Below are 23,101 nucleotides of genomic sequence, written 5' to 3' on the forward strand. Positions count from 1 at the left end.
AGTCCTGTCAGCTGTGGTGGGAGGTACCCATAACTGATGAAAAAGGAAGACATACAGAAGCTATAGTGCAAGATGGAACTTACAGGAAGATGAATCCTTACAGGAAGCAGGGTAGTTATGAAAGTCTGCTGCTTACACCGGATACTGCTCACTTGCTTATCCCCTGAAATGGAGATAGGCAAGTCAAATAAGAGAAGAGTTGTGGACAATGTGAAGGAGAGATCAGAAAAGATGAACTTTCTAGTTCAATGCAAGAACAGGACATTGCATGAGCAGAATCATTGATGTATTGGAAAATGTGGTAAGGTAGAGGGCCTAGGTCTTCTTTGAAACAAAGCACATTATAAATATCCTACAAGGATGCAAGGCTTGGCCTCATATGGTTTCCCGTTGCTATAACTTTTATTTGAAAGAAGTTCAGCCATGAACAAGCATTAGAACAAGTTCAGCCGTGTAAAGAAGGGTGGTGGACAGGAACAGATTGAGCCTCTGTTCAAGGAAGAAGCAAAATGCCCTCAGGCTGTCTTGGATAAGGATGGAGGTGTAGAGGGATTAGACACTCACAGTGAAAATGAGCTAGTTGGGGCCAGGAAACAAAGTAACAGAGAGAAACAATTGTGTTGGGGATGAGGGGAGAAAAACTCAATTTAGGAAAAAATGATTTTTGTGCCACGTATGGGCTGAAATGATGGGTAATGGAAAATTCATCTTTGTGGATCTTCTGCCTCCTCTTGAAGCATGAGGTTAGAGGCTGTGGAGGGAGGATCTCCAGAGGAACTGAGGTCAATGCCTATCTGGGAGATAATGGCCTAATATTCTGTGATGGGGTTATGTTCCAGAAGGTGGTTTGAAGAAGTGCTGGTGAGCTTTCATTCAAGACATGGAAAGTAGATGGTGTTGCAGGGTCTGATGCAGGGTCTTGAATCATTGACTTACACCTTTTGCCTCCACAGATGCTGCTTGACCTGCTGAGTTATTCCACATTCTGTTTTCGCTTCTGGAAAGCAGAGGCTGGTAGCCAAACAACAACAGTCCTGCCCTTGTTGGCACACTTAATGATGTTGAGGTCAATCTCTAGTGAATAGAAGGCTGCAAATTCAGAAACTGGGAGTGGACAGGTTGGAACGAATAAGTGGAACAGAAAAATTGAGATGGTTGATGTTATGCCTGCAGTTTGTGATGAAAAGACTGAAACAGTTTAAAGGTAAGAAGTGCATTGGGAATTCTGAAGATTGGAGCAAAGCTCCACTGACCATGCTGAAAACCCCTGGGCAAAAAAGCTCAACATCATGTCAATATTGAAATAAGGATTCAAAGAGATGAAAGTGAGGATTGGTCATTTGAGGTAAGGGCAGGCATGGTAGTGTAGTGGTTAGCGTAACGCTATTACAGCGCCAGTGACCCAGGTTCAATTCCGGCCACTGTCTGTAAAGAGTTTGTACGTTCTCCCCGTGTCTGCGTGGATTTTCTCTGGGTGCTCCGGTTTCCTCCCACATTCCAAAGACATTGGCGCCGGAAGTGTGGTGACACTTGCGGGCTGCCCCCAGAACACTCCACGCAAAAGATGCATTTCACTGTGTGTTTCAATGTACATGTGACTAATAGAGATACCTTATCTTATCTTATAAGAGCGGAGAAGGTCAGAAAAGATAGTTTAAACATAGGAAGGGTGAGATCGGGAGGAGAGATGGGATCAGATAAAAGTGAATTGGAAGGAGGATACACGAGAGTGTTCACATTCAAGAGTTGCTGAAGTATTCTTGAAATGCTTGACAGAAGGAAGAAAAAAATCTTTTATCAAAGCACCAGAGGCAGCGAGGTATGAGATGTAACCGAGGCCATTTGGTAAGCTGCTGTTGCTGAAGAGGTCAAGAGCATGCAATGCCACTCCCTCCCACTGGATGTCAGTCCTGTACTTAGAGACCATATTTAAGTCTCCACTTGTTGATTCTGCCTGGAGGAAAGGCCCAGACCCACATATTAGAGGATGGAATGTAACCACTAAGCCAGCCCTTTAATGGAAGTTTATTAGATTAAGTACATTAGATGATGAGGTTGTTATTTCTCCCAATGATGATCAAATGTATCATGTGATGAGGTCACTATACAGAAATTGCTGGCAGCAATGCTGGTAACATTGTTCTAGGCAGTTTTAATTACTCACCCATTGATGGGGCACAGAAAAAGTAAATTAAACATTGGAGCCAAATTCTTATAATTCCATTGGGCTACAGAGGAAAAAAAAACCTGAACAACACAGATCAGGAGTGTGTTTGTGTGGAGCATATTTTTAGGATATCGACTAGTTGACCCAAATTGCTTGTTTCTGTGCTGCAATTTCAGTTTAATATAATCCTGTGTAAGATACGTGAACTCATTCCTCAAGCAGTGTGTGAAAGTACCTACATAAAAGAGAGGATTTTTGATGAAGGTAGAAGTAACAAAATATATTTAGATAGATGAGTTAAGTATGAAGAATATTGACAGAAAGGGAAAAATATTGTCTGAAATAATGATGTCAAATTGGAATAGGGCTGATTTTAGAAACATGAAAAGTGGAATCTGAAGAAAAATTGGATACAGACTGTATGCCAACAATGGGATATTTTTAAATTAGGAGTTCAGAGGTTGATAATAAAACATGGTTTTGAATAGGAGACCACAACAACTTCCAATAAAACTACCTAAAATTTTAATAAGGTTAATGTGACCAGAATCAAATTAAAATTGATGGAATTATACACAGCAAACAAGTGAGCTATAGAAGTACACACGAAATTCAAGGAAATAGTACTGGGAATGGGTCTCAGAAAATTAAAAGTATTCTGCAAGTATAACAGGATTGTTCTTTGTGATTGGGACATCTTGAAAGGAGAGGATATCAGGAGGAAGATGTGGAAATTGACAGGAATACTTGATAAACATTTTTCTCAGTGTTAACAAAATTTAAGGATATTGGGGAGGAGATGAGTTTTGAATTTGTTCCAATCAAGCTATCATAATCAATAAAAAGTATACACTTAAGCAAAGGAGGAAATGATGCCAGATCATGATAGAATGCACTCAAGGATCCAGAGGGAATTGTGGGGAGATAAATGACAATTCATTGTTTTATTGATGTAAAGAAGAATAACAGTTGGCCAACAGAGCTTGAGAACTCCACTTGGCTCTTCTTTTGAATAATATAATATATTTACTTCAAAAAGGTCATGTAAATCTCACAAAAAAAAGTGTCTCCAGCGGCACAGTTCTCTTAAATCTGCATTGAAATATCCAGATTATGCATTCAAACTGCTGCAATTAACCTTGAAATGACAACTTTAAGACTCAGTTACAAAAGTGGTATGACCAAGTCAGAGTTAAACCGAAGAGGACTTTAGCCCAGAAATGCTTAATTGCTCACAAGATAGGAAAACATGTGGCTTTTCTTTTAATTTATCCTTTGGCATGTGGACATTGCTGGTGAGACCAGCATCTATTGCCCATCTCTAACTGCCCTTGAGAAGATGGTGTTGAGTCACCTCCTTGAACACTTACATTCCTTCACGTGAAGGTACTTCCAACAATTTGAGTAGAGATTAAGATTTAATTAAATTTTGAATTTAGCATTTAACTACTTTAGCCTTAACTTGTAGTTTCTTTCACAGTATTGGGGATCAGTGTTCAATAAGATGCCTATTAGTGGCAGTTGAACAGTTAGTTAGCCAACTATAAATTTAACATTGTAAAATCATCAGCCAACATATCCATTTCTGATCTGAAGCAATTGGCCTTGTGGCAAATCAGCAGAGGATTAAGTGTACTAATTAAACAAAGTTATCAAACTATTTATTACTAATTTTAATCATAATTTAGTCTAGTTAGTAATTTAATTTCAATACACCACTTATAGTTACAGTTTTTGCACTGGACTATAATTTCTGAACACCTTTAAAACGAGGAGAAAAAAAACTGCAATACTCACCAGCCAATCCCTTTCCTGTCTGCCTGTGATTTCACAAGTTGATTCTTTTCCCCAGTTTCACAAACTCTTGTTTTGCTGTCACAGGTGCTTTTTATTAATTTAGTTTTGATTTTTTTCTGTAAGGTACAAACTCATCCACTCTCTCTCCCACTTCACTAAATCCCACCACCACCACCACCACCACCACCACCACCACCACCTCCCCCCACCCCACCCCACCCCCCCAATTCACCAGAATCCTGAATTTCATACTCTTTTAGAATTTATACTCTATGGAACTAAACTCTATGTGTTATTAAAAGTCTATTTTTTGCTGTCTAAAAGTCCAATGACCCAAGGCAGCCTTTTCTTTTGGTAATTACCAGGTAGCCAAATCTAGCTGGCTATCTGATTAACTGTTCAACTGCCACAGATAGGCAGCTTCTTTACCACAGACCAACATTGTCAAAGAAACAAGGTTGTTAAATGCTAAATTAAAAAGTTAACTGAATCACTTGGCAATCAATTGACCCCACTGACCAAAATCCTGAATTTTGTTTCCTGTAGAATTCATACTCTGTGGAACTGGATTCCATGCTGCTCACTCTATCTCCCCTATCTCAATCCCCTCCCGATCTCTTAAGGTGGTTGATAGTAGATACTCACCTACAGAGAAAAACATGTTCATTAGAAGCATAAAATATAATTACTGTGGTTTCCATTTATCTCTCTCACTCTCAGTTATGGGAGTTTGTCAGCACTAACTGTGAACATAACCAAATGATCTGTAAGGTGTGAATCAAAGAACTGATTTCCAGAGGTGAGGTGAGAGTGAATGCCTTGGCATCAAGGCAGAATTTGACTATGGCAGTAAGGAACCCTGGTAAAACAAAATCAATGGGCATAAAGGGCTAAACACTGCAATGCCTACAGTCGTGCCTTGCACGAAGGAAGTTGGCTGTGGTTGTGGTTCATCCAGCTGGGATATTACTGCAGGAATTCTTCAGGAAAATGTTCCAGCCCCAACTTTTATTTACATTATTTTAGCTCTTGTCCTGGGTGCAAAATAACATGTGTTGCATATCTGGCAGCACAGTGTCAAATTTCCGAGAAATATATTTGCGGAGATCATGCACAGTGAACAGTAGATCAGGAATATCTATCACTTGAAGAAAGATAAAACAATGTGGTCACCTCTACATCAGCAAGACCAAGCAAAGACGAAGCAACCGATTTGCAGAGCACCTGCGCTATGTTTGTAAGGCCATTCCGAGCTCCCAGTTGCATGTCATTTCAATTCCCCTTCCCATTCCCTCACTGACCTGTCCATCCTCGGCCTTCCCCACTGCCAGGATAAGGCCCAACTCAAAGCAGAGAAACAACACCTCATATTCCGCATATAGTATGAACACCGAGTTGTCCAATTTCAGGAAACCTTTACCTCCTGTGCTCCCCCCTCTGGTTGTCACATTTTTTTGTCCCCATCCCCAAATCCCTCAAACCATTTTCTTCCCCCTCCCCTCCCAGTTCCATCCACCCACTACCTACACATTTTATCCACAGCATCATCTCCCCATTGGATTCCATGTGCCCTTTACCTCTCCCCTAATGGTTCCCATTATCACCTTCCTTACTTATCAGATTCCTGCACTGGGAGCCTTTGTGTTCGGGCTGGAGCTGACTCCACCTTCACTCTTCCCTCTCCGCACCAGGCTCCATCTGATCTTTTTTTGTCGGCCTCCACCTATCATCCACCTGCCTCTGTCTCCCAAGTCCACCCTCCGTTACCTGGCTCCATCTGCCCATCATCCACCAGTCACCTACTCACCACTGGTCCGTCTCACCACTCCTCTTCTCTTTATACTGGCTATCTTCCCTCTCCACTCTCAGTCCTGATGCAGGGTTTCAACTAGAAATGTCTACAATTCCTTTCTCCCCATGTCTTTCAGATACATTCCCTGGTATGTTTTGAGTTATCAAAATGTTTTTAAGTAGGAAATAAAAAAAAAATGTTTTAAAGGTAGAACTATGTTTGGACTTATGTTTGAACCTGTGTACTTATGTTTGGATGCTATGCAAAACAAAGCTTTTCACTGTATCTTGGTACATGTGACAATAATAAACCAATTACCAATTTTGTCTGGGGACAAAGTTGTAAAGAGTGAGTTAATCCTCCAGATCTGCTATATTTGAAGATGTAGGACTATAGGTTATATAGCTGCCGTGCTGCTTTGTATTCCAACTACATCCTGGGATCCTCCCAAATTCTCTACCTTTAAGACCTTTTACAAATCCAGTTCTTCAACAGAGCTACTTAATTTCTCTTGCAATCAGTAGGATTTGATAATTAATTACCTGAGAAAATGTGGAACATTTCTAATCTTCAAAGTACTGATTTATACATAATTTGCAAGTTATTGATCTGCTCACTTAGTGGAAAGCCATAAAATGAATAGGGTCTCCTGTATGGATTTTCAGTATGCCACATATTTGCAGTAATTCTTCCATAACTTTCCTTGGAAGCTTTATCACCCACAAATCATATCCTGTAATAATGCATTTTTCACCCTGCGTGCCTTTTTTACCTCCAGGAGTGGTTCAGAAAACCTTAAGTCTGGAGTTGACCAGATAATCGAAGGCCAGGTCAAAATAGAAGGCATCACAATAGAAACATCCCTTCCCGCAACAAAAATACACAGGGCTAATTCAAAATCATATCATACTCCACTCATGATCCATAAATTCCTCCCCTTCTATCAGATGACTACAGGAGGACTGTAGCTAGAAAGGCATCTTCTTCCATGTGTTCTGGTTGTCACTGCATGAAAGCATATCAGGCAGCAAACACTTGGAATCTGAGTTTTCAGGATCCAAGATCACCTGTTTGTTGGACTTTTCCCACAGAAAAAGTCTCATGTTCTTCCCTTCAAGTTGCAGGCTACCATGAGTCTTGCCACTAGCATGCATTTCTTCATGCAGAGGAATAAAATGTTTGGATGATATTTCATAAATTAAATTGTCAGTGAGATGAAATATGTTTAAGGTTCAATTCAGTTAACTATACATAATGTGCAAATAAACATTAAAACCGAGTGGGAGGCAACAATAATGTGGCTGCTGTGATGATACTCCAAATGAATTAGAAAAGATAGTATTTTATATTAAGAGGGATGCACTATGTTCACTACTGGTCGTATGTGTAGATGAAACTGGAGACTAGGTTTTCATTCCTCCGATTGTACCATATAATTTTCTTCAGTTTTTTTTTCCCCATCAACTTTTCTCTGTTCTTTGATGTTTTCTTTCTCTGTTCCTTGATGTTTTCTTTCTCTGTTCTTGTAATCCTTTATCAGCTCTCTTTTTAAGTTTATATTTTCTCACACATATCCCACTGTATGCAGCACAATCATACTCATGGTCTGCCCTTATGTCCCTGCATATATATTCCTTGTATATTGCTCATAAAGACAGTTTTCTCTGAGAAGCAACCAGGATATCTTGCAAAAGATGTATGCCCCATACAGGGCACGATGTAATAGAAAAAATGTTTGCCCAATGTTTCTTGATCTTTCAACAAATATTGAGCAAAGGATTCTTTTTCCCTAAAACATCCAGTTGACATAATGCACAATACAACGTTAATGTACTTTTTTTATATATATATATCTGAATCTTCAGCCAAGTCAGCAATAGTATCATTTTGAAAATTACATTCAGTGCAATTGCTGGTTTCAAAAGTAATTGTATTTTTTTTTTGAGTTCAATCTTTCAGCAAGTTGTACAAATTTCAATAAGTATTGTTTAATTACTTATTTCAGTTATTAAGAGGAATGTAATGCCAGATTTTATGTTATAGATGAATTTATTGTGGCAACAACAGATTGAATGTTTGGTACATTATACACAATATCTTTATTGTAAACCAATGCTCAATGAATAATTATTTGTAAACCAACATGGATCACTGATCTAAAAAAAATACAATGCAAGGCATTACCAAAATTATCATTTAATTTCATTAGAAATTTGGCAGGGTACAATTTCCCAGGATGCTTTCCTGAAGAAATTCTGCTGAAATTTTTAAGTAATATCAGAAACAGTGCACATAATTTCTCCAGAGTTACTGTAGATCATCAGAAGAATCCCTGTGGATATTCCACTCCTGTGTATTAATGGCATTTTTCACATTTTTGATACCAAACCCAGCAAACCAGTACTTCAAAAATTAAATCTTTAAAATAAAAACAAGCATATTTGAAAAAGTGGGGTCCATTTTGTCCATTTAAAAAGGATGGCCATTACAAGTTACTTTTCCATTTCTGAGTTGCATTTTCTTGGCCTGTAAGACATAATAATAAGAATTTTGATCAACATCATTTATGATACAAAAAATACTGGATTGACATTAAAAATGCTAAATTACAGTCACTAATTCAATAATATTAAAAAATTGCTTCTCTGAGCCATTTCCTTAAGATTGGTACCCAGGCTATCACACCATTTCTAAACTACTGATTGAAAATAATTTTTATCTCCAGTTTTTCCTGGTTCCTTTGATAAATCATCAATTCCTTGCTATTAAGTGTTACGGGTGCAGTCACTTTCTATTGTCTAGATGATCATTTTTCATGAATGAGTTTAAATAACAGTTTAAATATTCAGTTGTGGGGGTCATTTGAGTTTTCACATGACATCTATTCAACTCACACTTCAAGCAGGTCAGAAGTGGGCATAGACAATTCTTTTTCTCTCTTCTAACGACATAAAGGTAAACTGTGGTGCAGCACTACTATCCTTGTGCAGATCATTCAATTTAGCAGTGAATAGGTATGCAATCTTTGCCTATAAAGCGCTGCTAATGTGTCAATTGCAATAAACAAAGTAAATTCTTGGTGCTAATATAACAAAGTCATAATCAATAAAATTGGTATATTTGGAATAAAGTAAATGCAGCTACTGGAAAGCTAAAATTAACAGAGCAAATACCAGAGACACTTAGCAGATCAAGCAGCATCTGCAGAGAGAGAAACATAGTCAATGTTTCATATCAATGATCCTTCATTAAGTCATTGAACTGACCTACTAGGGTACTGTTTGGGACCATGAATGCCCTTTTTGGGATATTGTTTAGAAATGTTCAAAACTGCAAAGCCTAGACTCAGATAAAATCTCAAATTAAACAATAACAAACTACTTGTTAACGCCAAGTTGAATAATTCTGCCAGATCTCCAAGACTGCTTAATCTTTGTTATCTTGACAAGCTCCTGGCAGTATTATTGGCTAAAATCATTTGAAATTGTGCTTATCACAGCATAGGTTCTTGTGCAAAATGAATTCCAGTAAAGTTGCAGTATCACCCACCCTCTCTAATTCAGCTCGGAAGCAATGACTTGGCTTCCCCATGAAGCCAGACAGTACTACACTGGGAAGACATAACCCTAAGGAATAATAATGTTCGGAAGGAGGTCAGGTAGCAAGAATACATCAGAACTTCTTGTTTTGGGTCAGTGTGGGTCTGCCTGAATAGCTGCAGCCTTTGTGACAATGATACTTTCACACGGTGTTAGCGAGGGGCTTCTAGATTACAATCCAGCAGCTACAAGGAAGCAGTAGTTTGCACCCAAATGCAGATGCTAAGTTATTTGGAGGTGGTAGTATTCTCACAATATTGTTGTTCTCATCCTTCTATATGTTAATTATATCAGAGGTTGATAGTTGCTGTCAAAATAGGCTTGGCGAGTTACTACACTTAATGTGGCAGACCTTTGGTGTAGGAGAGGATGGATACAGTGCTGTGACAGGAATGTAAATCCTCCCACATGCCAACGATGTTGGAGGATTAAAAGGCTGCAGTATTTTACCTGCTAATATAGGCTGGTAGTAGGAGAATCAGGGTGGAGTTGATGGATACGCGAGTGGGAAGTATGGGAATGGGAATAATTAGCTTGCTCGGAGAACTGGCATCCTTATGGCCTGTATCATAAGGGAATATGAGATAATGAGAATACACGATCTCCTATATGGAAACTATATGTCAACAGATGTATCTATGACCTTGCCAGGGGAAGCAAAACACCCTGCAAGTGTATGAAGTATCCTAAACAGTTACAGTTGTGTCCTACACTCTGCTAAAGTGAATGAATTGCTCACACTCCCTTGTTCACAATGCTTTTGTTGTCTTTGTCTTTACCTCAAACTGTTAATTTTCTTTGTGTTACATCTGAGTTACCCTAATAAAACTTTGTAAAGAATCAAGTTGCTTAATGGACACGGCTACTTATCGCCATGCTCATTACTGGCTGCGTTATTCATGTCTGTAGTCCCTCACAGTATCCAAGGTAATTTGAACATTTTTGCTTTCTCTTTCAAAGACTAAACTGCACCTAATAGCACGAAAAGCATTCTGGAAGAGACATTGGACCCGCCTGTAATTAAGGGGAAGTGGGTAGTTTCTTGAGACTGCTGAGTATGTCACCTGCAAGTGCTAGTTGCTGATCCGTCACAGCATTCTGCTTCTCAAACTGCAATATCCCCCATCATCTGTTTGCTCATCACAGCGTGAATCACTTGGGTGATTTCCAATAAAAGTCTGTGAAATGTTTAGTCTGTAAAACCCCTTTTATTTTCTTATGGTCTTTCAGCTGTGTCAAAAGTTTAACATCCAACCTTGGCTTCCTTCCTAGCACTGCATATGCCATGTATTGCCGGCCCAGAGTCACTGATTAAAGCCAAGAATAACTGATTGTAAACAATTGGTGATGCAAAATTAAGAGGAAAAGAGTAATCAGATGTTACATACGTACCAAGATCTAATGGGACTTGCTTTTAAAAAGATGGTTGCAAAAGCACTAAATGGATGTTCGGTCACAGTGGCTAGTCTCTGTCAGTGTCCAGCACGTGGTGCAGTATGTCACCCAAATTTATAACACTATGATTTCTCCACATTACAGCTTGTTCTGGGTAGAACTGCATCACCTGCGCCATCTGGAAGAGAATCCTTCGCCACTGATGTTCAAAACTTGGGATATCAACCTTGTCTCTCAGCCTCCAAAGGATACGGGTATCTCCCATCATTTCACTGTTGTTACTGCTACTATTAGTTGAGTGATCCAGCAGAGCAGAGGCCATACCCACTACTGGTGGCTTCGCAGGAATATCCTCATCGTGTTACTGGCTCTCAGGACACCACCATATGCATGTCTGTAGCCGACGCCTATAACAGAAGGGAAACAGCACTGGGCTGCCAATGCAGCAGTGGAAAGATGCCACCTGTTGGTGGTCCATCTTTGTTCATTTCCTCCAAAAACTGAGGCTGATCAAGTCCCAGGCTTCAAAGGGTACAGCAACACGCTACCTGTCATAATTCTGCTTTTAGAAATATTCGTTTGAATTTGAAAATTCAAACTTTGCGTACAGGTACCATGGAGAACCACAGGGCTGAGTAATTGGTAGGCATAAAAAGCACGGATTACATTTAAATAATTATGCCACATATTTGCATCAAAATTTGAAAATAGCTTTGCCAGAGAATCAATGAATGGGAGTCGTGAATTTCTGCACAAAGAGGCTGAATATGAAGTGATTTGCAATGAGAACTGGACTACTGCAATGCACGGATGTGGTTGTCAAGGGATAGTTTCCTGTACTAGATTGGAAAGAATGTCTCTTGCAGCAAGACACAAGTTATCCTGTTGCTGCTCTTCTGGTTAAGCAGCCTGACTTCTGCCATTGAAAGGCTTTATCACAGGGTTCTCAATACAGAGCTTTTTTTAAAAAGGGTAGTTGTTCAGCAGATCAGCTGTCAACATTGCATCTGAGACGCAGGTGAATTATAAAACCAAGCAACAGCAATTAAATCTAATCAAATGAAACATAGGTTCAATATTCAAATTCTTGAGCTCCAGGAAAGTGAGAAATGGCACTTGAAAAGTATGGAGAGCTCATTATCCATGATTGGGAGTAACTTTTATTTCCTAGGATCATCCAATATTAAGATTGGACAGGAAGCATATTTGGCTACACTGATGGAATTTTGGTCTCCTAATCTCTGCTTTTATCAAGTTCCATTCTTATCAATATAGTTCACCTGCAGTGGCTGTTTTACTGCTCCTGTACCATTACCCTAATTGATGATGGAGGAGACATTCTTGGCCATCTCCAACTTAGCATAAACATGCTGGCCGCTGGTGAGGTCATCTTAAAAACAAAACATCAGGCTTCAGATATATGCCGACACCAACCAGAGTTTTCATTTATCCACTTACAGACACAGATATCACTGTCAATATCAACTTTTTCTGTCCATCCTAAACTACCCCTGAACTGAACAGTCAGTTAAGAATCAACCATATTGGTGGGTTTGGCAGCATACAGTATATAAAACAGACGTAGTAAGGATGGTAGATTCCTTCCCTGAAAGACATTAATGAACCAGATCGGTTTGTCACTACAGTCTTGCAGTTTCATGGCCATAATATTTATGACAACAAACAATCTGCTGTAGGAACTCAGTGGGTTGAGCAGCATCTGTGGGAGGAAAGGAATGTCGACGTTTCTGGTCGAAACCCTGCATCAGGACAGCATTATTTATGACAAGTTTGTTTTCTTTTAATTTCCAGATAATTAACAGAATTTAAATTCCACAGATGTCATAATGAGATTTGAACCTGAATCTCCGGATTGTTAATCCAGGCTAGTGTGGTAACCTAACCAGTGTCACCACCATACCCTATTTAAATCAGTATGGGAAGAAACTCATTGTTGTCGTTTTACTTCTATGTACATATGAATTCCAATACCATAGCTTTAGATGCCCTAAAAGTGTTGCTTTCTAACCTTTTGCTTTCCTTTCAAATTTTTAACACTTCCCTGAACTTTATTTTGTATTAACTTTAGTCTGTTATAAGCTTCTAAAAACTACTTTTAATTTCCCTCATCATTCAAGGTACTCTAGTTAATGAAGCAGCTCCTTCACTTACTGTGAAAGTATTTGTAGTCTGTGCTCCAATTATACAAACGAATGCATCCCAACTCTTACCCACTGCCTTTAGCTGATCTTTCTTTCCTATTTATAGCATTGAAATTATTCTTTTTATCAAAAGACTAATTTTTATACACAGGCAACTCCACATTACCAATCCTAGAACATGATATACATCGCGATTTTCCGTAACACGAAGCTGAGTCATCTGCACACGTCAAGAAATGCAAGTTGAAAAGAATAAATTTTATTTATTTACTTTTTGTTCCCATAATTTTTGTAAAAGTGAATTTTTGGTAGTGATTTGTGAATTCCTTAAGGGTGGATTTCTGTTACCTAAACTGCTATAATGTGGGGGTCGACTGTATTTACTCCTCCTTTTATTTCCATATTGATTCCAATTATGTCATGAACATTCTTTTCCAGTGTTTTCATATACTATCTTCTTTCTTACAGCCAAATCTACAATACTTACTATTAAAAAAAACATTACTTTGCCTTTTACTAAATTAGCTTATGACTGAAATACTGCAGTCGTTAAACCAATGTTTATCCTGTATGTAATAAATTATAATACTCTGTGCATAAATTAAATCCACAAAGGCTTGCAGCTCCTGTAAAGGAGGAAACCGAATAAAACTCCAACCATTTTAAGTCTCACTGAAATATCGTAATCCATCTTTTCAATGATTCTCTTTCTCAAAACAGGATTTAAAATAATTCTTCTAAAACCTTTTGATTTTACCCAACCACACTTGTTTCCTTCTAGATATTTTAGTGTGATGCTGATTGGCTGCAGCTCCAACTTGCAACTGACTCCAGCTAACAACATCTCATGATGTCATCTTGTGGAAGCTGTCAGCATTTACACAGATTTGGTCCCAGGCTCAGCAGTCAGCAATCTCTTTCTTGTGGAAGACACAACTATCATGTCATTTGGCAGGCACTGCTCCCAGGCTGGATCGTAAATGCACCCCAATGCCCCACAGGAACAAAAGCAAAAGTATCGACACTTTTCCAGTATTTTTAATCTTCACTGCTGAGAATACTCACTCAGTTTTCCTTCCTTCTCCAACTTTTTCAGGTGGTGTGTAAGATTACTTTCAGCTGCTTGATACAAGTGAGGAGGGGTATCCTATTGGTAAAACAAACCACATGTTATTAATTGTTCTAAGAATAGACATTTTCTAAAGTAAAAATAAACACCAAATACAATTTTGGTATTTGTATATGATGCTTATGCAGAACATACAAAATGACTTCATTCTGATAAACAGATTAATATATTCTCATTTGAAAACCTTAAACTGAGAAACCAGCAGGTAAGTAAATGCTTACATTTACCTTTCACAACCTTAATGTGCCAAAATGCTTTATAGTTGATTAAATACTCTTGACATGATCAATAGCACAATGTAGGAAATCCTGCAGTTAATGTTAGCACAACAATAAATACCATGGTTGAGAACTATTGAGAATTAACAACCAGGCCATGGTTAAGAACCATCTTGCATGAACTGCAGGTGGTGTGTAATCGTTACATATTGTTGGGAGTCATTGAAAAGATTTTCTATGTGACTTATCTAACCTACAATATCTGGCAGGCTGCATTTATTTTCCACTTCTATTGAAAGAAAATACTCTTGGGATGTGGGTGCTAATGGTAAGGCCAACATTACTGCCCTGTCTGAGTTGCAAAGGTAACTACAGGTCACTTTCTCAATTGTGCCATTTTGTGAGAGAAAGGTGCTCCAACAATTCTGTCAGTGTTTCATAACTCCAGGTTTTTTGACCCAACATTGATGAAGGAATGCTAATGTACGTCCATGACAGGATGATATGAGAGAAATGGGGTTCCTGGTGCCTGCTGCCTTTACCCAAGTGTGCAATGGAAAGCACAGGTTTAGGTGATGCAGCCAAAGATGGTCTGATGTGTTGCTTCAATGCATCCTATAAATAATACATAGTACAGTGAAGTTAATTTAGTGAAGCACTGATCAAGGGGACTGTTATATCCCCCCTAGAATTTCTCCAGCTGTGCCCATACATCTAAGAGGAGTTTACTCTATAACACTCCTGATATGCACTTAAGATTATGCTCATGTTTTGAAAAAGTCAGGAAGTGACTCCACAGACATTAGAATAGGTGGTTTCTGACATGTTCCAGTAACTGCAGTGTTTAGATCACCCATCCAGATAAGCTTCTATTTAATCAGGAGACAGATGATGGAAGACTCAAAAACAGTAAGGTTTAGCATGAGATGGAAAGGTGATTAGGTCTTTCTTTGAAGGTGGCAATTGCCTTACTCTCGTGTATGAATGTTACTTGTTATTTTTCAATCTAGGCCTGGACGTTGTCTAAGGCTTGCTGCATATGGACTGCTTAATTATCTGGAAATGATCTGAACAATATGCAATCATTAGCAAATGGACTAACTCTGACGTGCTGGTGGGAAGGTCAGCGATGACACCGTTGAAGATAATGGGCCTATTATGCTATCATCAAGGATTCCTACAGTGATGTCTGGAGCTGAGCGATTTGGATGCTGATAATCAACTTCCTTTGTGCTGGGGTTTTCCACTGGAAAACTTTCCCTCCAATCCTCAATTACAAATTTTAAATAAACATGCCTTCAAATGCAGTGCTTCTGCCTTGTTTTGAAAAAGTTGTAACATACCCAATTCCCTAGTGCTTTAGCAATGCTGGTTTCGAAGAAGAATTTGAAAGCTGTGACTAGTACTGCTGTGATTTCTATCAGTAATTCCCTCAGTTTACCTTAGATGTCACCGCACCTCAGTACACGTGATAATAATAAACCAATTTATTCATGTTTGTGGACAAAAGGTAAAAGTAGCAAAACTGCCCAATGAATATTGATATTTACTATCACAATCCATGCTTAAATGATAACCACTTTGACCATGAACCATCATATGGCTTCAAGAGATACATTCAAAAAGAAAAAGGAAGTTTATTTTTTATCATATTAGGTCACCCAGCTAATTTCCATGATACAGTTTGTTATTTTGTCTGTAGATACTTCCTATGCAAATTTTAAAATTTAAAACCTTTCATTGTACATTGATCAAGAACACAGTCCATTAGCATGCATGTAAAAATAAAAGTTACCTTATAAATACTTTTAACAAGTTCCATTGGGATGAAATACTTCCCAGGATGCTCCTGAAAAACCTTTAAAATCTGCTGTTCCCTCAAATTTCTGTGAGATATGTACTCTCTAATTTTATCAGAAGCATTGTGCACAACTGGGCCATGACCTGGAATACAAAATAGGGCATGAAAAATCAGGAGTGCAATATTTCAATTGTTCATTCAGGAAACACAAGGACATTTATGAATGCCAGGATACCCGAGGCAAAGCCGAAGATGGCTTTGTTCTGTAATAAGTAAAATGCTATTTATTATTCCCATCCAGCTAGCTAGATTATAGTATTTCTGTACTGTATATATCTGAATACATAAAATCTGAGAAGCGCAATTGATTTAAAAAAAGATAATATTCAAGGTTTATTTCAGGAGTTCAAATACACTTCTGGTATTACTGAAAATCTCAGACATGTTTTAATGTTTTGTTTTAAAATGGTTGCCTCCCTCTGCAGATCACAAATATAGGTTTCTAATTTGCTCCAAACTCATGTTTTTCCCCAATCCGGACAATGATCTGTGACTCAAAGTGCACATAAAGTAAATATTTGGCATCAGATTAGATTGCAGTACTGAATAGTTACTAGGAACCATACCTACTTACTACTCACAATCTGTTAATTTTGAACTGAAGTGCATTTTAATTTCTAAGCTCTTTCCACATAACAGGCCTGGATTTGGTGGTTATATTTCAGCAGCTTTGTGCAGAACTTTTGATACTACCCTGCACAAGTGCCAAATTCACAATTTGCATGCAAGAACACAAGAATGCACATGGAACTGCTGGCAGCCTTTTCCTAACCATGCTCTGATGGCACAGATGCTGGGGAATCTGTCTGAAAGATCTATGTCACGTTAGACCTGGACTAGGAGTACTATCTCCATTGAAACAGTGATGAGGAAACAAGCAAGAGTTTTTTTTGTGTTCAGTTTAATTAACTACCTTTAACTGTTCTTGTGTTTAGAATTTTAATGGTTTGATACTTAAATCTTTCCATATCTTTTTGAATGTCAGTAGGTAGGATATATTAGCCATTATCAATATATCTTCCACCTACTTTGTGAACAGGACTTGGCAAAATGCCCATTCTGCATTTGTGCATTTCTGAATAAGTAGATCGAAAATCTATTAAAATGTACATGTGACAAAGACAGCAACCTGTGGTGACATTTCTGACCCAATGTATAAAATGTTTTCCCACTGTAAGTTCTTATAATTTTCCCCAATGTAGCTTATACTGTTAAATAGACTCCCTGAAACGTATAAGTAAACATCAGAAGTCTAAATAAGTGGAATATACAATGAAACAAACATTGCCGTTTATCAGAAAACCCATCTCTACTAACTGAATAACCTTGTTTTGTGAAGTATATGAAAATAACAGCTGTTGGAACCACTGCAGACCAATGAAACATGTTTTCCTCTTCCCAATGAGACACACCAGTCCACTCTTCTGTTCCCACTGGCCCCTCCTAACATTCTACTCCCCACCTTCCCACTTCATCTGCTCTCTCCCAGAGTACATTTTGTGACCTTTCTTTCCTCACAAGTTCCTTCCAAGAATGTTCAACATGGATCTTAGGGAGTGGACATACTGGTCATTTCCTTAGCCTCAGTGAGATACCACATCTCTGCCAATATTGTATGGATTCTCAGGGCACTTCTCACTCAACCATATATAACAGTGCTGCTCTTTTGGTAGTTCCAACTTTCCAAATCCCAGGATGTGAAGGCAAATCCCAGAAAATTGGATAGAGATGGACAAACAGATTAAGTCGTTGATCTTCGTTATTATTACCCTTTATTATGATAATCTTTCTCAATGCATGTAACTGTATTACACGCATCTATATTGGTTTAAACAAAAAGCACTGGAATAAACACAGGAAAATGAATCAGTTTTTATTGCACTGCATTAATTTGCACATCAGAGAGTTCAACCTGTGAAATGGATCTTCTTTAAAAGCTCATAGGCACCTGGACAGGCTTGGTGATGTACAAAAGTGATGCTGGGCCTTCTAGCTATTGCATTTATTTATTTGCTAAGCTACTTCAAAGAACATTAAGAGTCAACCATACAATGCAAGACAATAATCATCCATGGAACAGTTAGGACACCATGCAACATTCATTAGCAAACAAGTTAATATTTAACATGAATCTAGCAGCTATGATGGCTTTGCTCATTCTCAAATTAAGTGTTATTGAACTCCATTTCACAAAGTCATAGTGGGAATTAAACATTGTGATTACTATATTCACCTAAATGGGAACCATTAATGTTTCATGCAAATAATTATTTCATTAATTAGTCCCTTCTTTACTCAATTTTCTCTCTTCTCTCAAGATCTCAGCTACTGGGATTTGATTCCACTGTCCACTGGTATCTTGACCCAAGTGGGTAGAATACAAGCCTCTGCAGGCTATTCAAATATGAAAACATTACACAATTAGTCCTCATCATGCCTATTGGACACAAACACATTATCCATTAGATCTTGCTGAATACAAATCAGGAAACTGAGTTTTCCCCTCATCATAACCCAAGGCTACTTTGCTGACTTGATTGGTGCCCTGGAATGGATCAGATAAACTGTTTCAGATGAACATGTGTTTTCAGTACCAAACAAGGTAGCTAGGTTCATTAGTACTTTTTAGTTCTAAGTTTTGCAGTGATAATCTTGTTTCCAATTGATTCATCTGTTTATTTTGTTGGCATTATAATACAAAAATTTATAATGCAAAGCAATAGGGAAAAATTCTCTCACCTGGATATATTAAATCAGCTTTAATAGCTAGCAGTTTTTCCAATGAAGCCATATAATCATACAAGTCCTCAAACACTGTTGTCCCTTCTCCCAGAATACAGTCTCCAGAAAATACAGCATTTTCCTCTTGAAGTAATAATGCCATGTGATCACTTGTATGCCCAGGTGTGTAAATAGCCCTGGTAGCAAAAATACAATTTCAATTCACTTTTTTAGACAAATGAACTTGATAAACACTACTGTGTGGAACACTGGTGTGTCACAGATACAATGCGTAGTTTAAAAATCCACCAGTAAATAATCATGTCAGGAGAATCAAAATATAGGGGGTCTCTGGGTTACGGAAGACCTGACTTACGAAAATCTGACTTTATGCAATTTCTCCCAGACCCTGCTCTCAAGGAAAATACTTTAATCTCTTTACCAGGAAACAATGCAGAGATCACCCATAGCAAAAAAACAACGCCTTCTCCAAACTCTCCTTCAGGTAGGATCAAATGCTACAAACCCTGAGCCACCTCTCATTAGTGCATACCTTCTGTCATTAAACTGCCGATAGTTTTCTCGCTGATTAAATCTGTTCCCCCATCATTCCACCCAAGCTGCACACTATTTAAATAACATCCAATATTGGATGAGTAGATATTTCTAATTAATAAACAGGAGGAAAGACTGAAGCTCAGTTCTTTCGTCTATGCTGAAAACTGAGCTCCCTGAACATAATTCCCATCCGAAGAAATTGTCTTGACCCTAATCTAGACTTTGCATGGACACTACTCTCTAGTTACAAAGTATTTTCAAGCGACATTTGAGAGTTGGTCTAGAAACCCAGGATGATGTTGTTCAAGTGCTTGTTCACGGTGTCCCTAGTGACTGATTACAACTTCCCACAACAGATGATGATCGTCTATAATTTGCTGATTTCTCTCTCCTACTCCTTTTAAGTAAGAGTTACACTGGCAATTTTCCTATTCAATGGGATTTTCCTAAATAGAAAGCATTGGCCTATCATTACAATAAAACTCTGATAATCTGCTATCCCATGGCTTGGAAATTCCAATAGTTTGACATCTGACGTTTCCAGCTCTCCCTTGAGCATGCCAGGGACACTTTTCCCATGCTGCTTTTGAGTATGCCAGGTTCACTGGAAACTTTATATTACAGTATAATATTTATTATACAACTGTACAATACCTAAAAAGAGTGAATTAAGTGTTTTGGAGTATTAATAGGAGTGATATACAACAATCCCAAAAATCTGCCAGTCTGGCACCAACGCTGGAGTATCCAAGGTTTTACTCTACTAAAGCATCAGCAGTTTATTCATTTACCACTTTTAAAATATTTGGGTAGAAGCTATTATTTTCTGATCACAGTGAACCTTCTCAGAACTGCTCCCAGTGAAATAATATCATTCCCTATACTGGGGGACCAAAATTGTTCACAGTATTCTAGAATCAGAATCACAACTGGGTTTATCATCACTGACATATGTCATGGAATCTGTTGTTTTGCGGCAGCAGTGCAGTGCAAGACATAAGAATTACTATAAATTACAAAATAAATAAATAGTGCAAAGAAGAAATAACAAAGTAGTGTTCATGGGCCATTCAGAAATCTGATGGCGGAGGGGAAGAAGCTGTTTCTGAATCATTGGGTCTTCATGCTCCTGTATCTCCTCCCTGATGGTTGTAACAAGAAGAGGGCATGTCCCAGATGGTGAGGGTCCTTAGTGATATGGTCTCATTAGTGCCTTGTAGAACTGAAGTAAGACTTCCCTACCTTTATACTCCAGTTTCCATTATAAGACCCAACAATCTATTAGCCTCCTGCGTTTGTGTGCTTGCTTTGTGTTTCATGCACAATGAACCCTAAATCCCTTTCTGCTGCAGCTTTTCATAATGTTTTTCCCCAATCTAAATATTCTTTTGTTCTTTCTTCCCAATGAACAACCTCACATTTTCCCACATTATACTCCACTGCCAACTTTTTGTCCACTCACCTATCTCTCTGAAAACTATTTATAAGCTGCTTGCAACTTGCCTTCCCACATCTTTTTGTGTCATCCACAAATTCAGCTACTATATATTTGCTTCATTTTCCAAATCATTAATATATATTGTGAATAGTTGTGATCACTAGATCCCTGATATCCTATTGGTTAGATTGCCAGCCTGAAAATGAGCCTCTGATCCCTATGCACTGCCTCTTGCAGGTTGCCATTTCTCTGTCCAAACCAATATGTTACTTCCAACAGTTTGAGTTGTTATTTTGTGACTTAACCTTTTGTCAAGCACTTTGTTAAATGCTTTCAGATTGCTCAAATACATTTACTAGTTCCCTTCTATCCACTCTGGTAGAGATTTCCTCAAAAAAATGAATACATTTGTCAGACGTAATTTCCTCTTCATGCAGACTTTTCATTAGATTATGCAAATATGCTGCTATTACTTCCATAATAATTGATTCTAACATTTTACCAACAATACATGTTGGGCTAGTTGGCCTGTCATTTTCTAACTCCTTCCTTTCTTGAATAGGGGCGTTACATTGGTAGTTTTCCAATCATGGAGTCATAGAGCATGACAGCACAGAATCAGGACCTTCAGCCCATCTAGTCCATGCCAGCCTGGTTTTTTCGCTTAGTCCCATCTACCTGTACCCAGACCATAGCCCTCCATACCCTTCTCATCCATGCACCTATCCAAACTTCTCTTAAATGTTACAACTGAACTCGCATCCACCACTTCTGCTGGCAGCTCATTCCACACTTGCACCACCCTCTGAGTGAAGTAGATCCCCCTCAGAATCCCCTCAAGTATTTCACCTTTCACCCTAAACCTATGTCCCTTAGCTCTAGTCTCACCCAACCGGAGGGGAGAAAGCCTGCATGCATTCACCCTATCTATACCCCTCATAATTTTGTATACCTCTATAATATCTCCTCTCATTCACCTGTGCTCCAGGGAATAAAGTCCTAACCTATTCAAACTTTCCCTATAACTCAATTCCCTATTCTCTGCACTCCTTCAAGCTTATTGATATCTTTCCTCTAGATAGGTGACCAGAACTGCACAAAATACTCTAAATTCACCCTCACCAATGTCTTATACAACTTCAACATAACATCCCAACTCCTGTACTCAATGCCCTGATTTATGAAGGCCAATGTGCCAAAAGCTCTCTTTACGACCCTATCTACATGTGATGCCACTTTCAAGGAATTATGGATCTGTATTTCCAGGTCCCTTTGTTCTACCACACACCTCAGTGCCCTACCATTCACTATGTAACCCTGGTTTGTCCTCCCAAAGTGCATCACCTCACACTTGTCTGCATTAAATTCCATCGGCCATTTTTCAGACCATTTTCCCAGCTGGTCCAGATCACTTTGCAAGCTTTGATAGCCTTCCTCCCTGTCCACTATGCCCCCAATCTTGCTGTCTTCTGCAGATTTGCTGATCCAGTTTACACATTATCACCTATATCATTAATAAAGATGATAAACAACAACGGACCCAGCACCAGTCCCTGCAGCACACCACTAGTCACAGGCCTCCAATCAGAGAGACAACCATTTACTACCATTCTCTGGCTTCTCCCACAAATTCAAATTTCAATCCATTTCACTACTTCATCCTGAATGCCAAGTGACTTAACCTTCTGGAGCCGTCTCCCATGCGAGACTTTGTCAAAGGCCTTGCTAAAGTCCATGTAGACAACATCCACTACCTTTCCTTGATCAACCTTCCTGGTAACCTCCTTGAAAAACTCTATAAGATTGGTTAGACATGACCTGCCACGCACAAAGCCATGTTGACTATCTGCAAGTTTGCAGATGATACCACCGTTGTAGGTCGTATCTCAAACAGCGATGAGTCGGAGTACAGGAAGGAGATAGAGAGCTTAGTGGAATGGTGTCATGACAACAACCTTTCCCTCAATGTCAACAAAACAAAAGAGCTGGTCATTGACTTCAGGAAAGGGGGCAGTGTACATGCACCTGTCTACATCAATGGTGCTGAGGTCAAGAGGGTTGAGAGCTTCAAGTTCCTGGGAGTGAACATCACCAACAGCCTGTCCTGGTCAAATCACGTAGATGCCACGGCCAAGAAAGCTCACCAGCGCCTCTACTTCCACAGGAGGTTAAAGAAATTTGGTTTGTCCCCTTTGACTCTCACCAACTTTTACCAATGCACCATAGAAAGCATCCTATCTGGATGTATCATGGCTTGGTACGGC

The 23,101-nt window shown here is 38.8% G+C and overlaps 1 protein-coding gene and 1 long non-coding RNA gene across 3 annotated transcripts in view; one reads left to right on the forward strand and one right to left on the reverse strand.

The window, feature by feature from the left end:
* Positions 1-11,842, forward strand: LOC127574269 (uncharacterized). Its single transcript, XR_007956892.1, has 3 exons — positions 1-301; positions 954-1,204; positions 10,895-11,842. It is a non-coding gene; the product is annotated as an uncharacterized LOC127574269 (long non-coding RNA).
* lactb2 (lactamase, beta 2) overlaps positions 7,767-23,101 on the reverse strand; it is a 23,230-nt gene continuing 7,895 nt past the window's right edge. Inside the window, exons 4-8 of one of the 2 annotated variants that reach the window (XM_052023130.1) lie at positions 18,860-19,038; positions 16,055-16,203; positions 13,978-14,059; positions 12,031-12,140; positions 7,767-8,282 (exon numbers count right to left, since the gene is read on the reverse strand). In XM_052023130.1, coding sequence (XP_051879090.1) covers positions 12,067-12,140; positions 13,978-14,059; positions 16,055-16,203; positions 18,860-19,038 — 484 coding nt within the window. In that variant the 3' untranslated portion in view covers positions 7,767-8,282; positions 12,031-12,066. The remainder of the gene's footprint in view (positions 8,283-12,030; positions 12,141-13,977; positions 14,060-16,054; positions 16,204-18,859; positions 19,039-23,101) is intronic. The other variant, XM_052023131.1, reaches the window with a different exon arrangement.

Source organism: Pristis pectinata, chromosome 9 (assembly GCF_009764475.1).
Source record: "Pristis pectinata isolate sPriPec2 chromosome 9, sPriPec2.1.pri, whole genome shotgun sequence".
NCBI lineage: Eukaryota > Metazoa > Chordata > Chondrichthyes > Rhinopristiformes > Pristidae > Pristis > Pristis pectinata.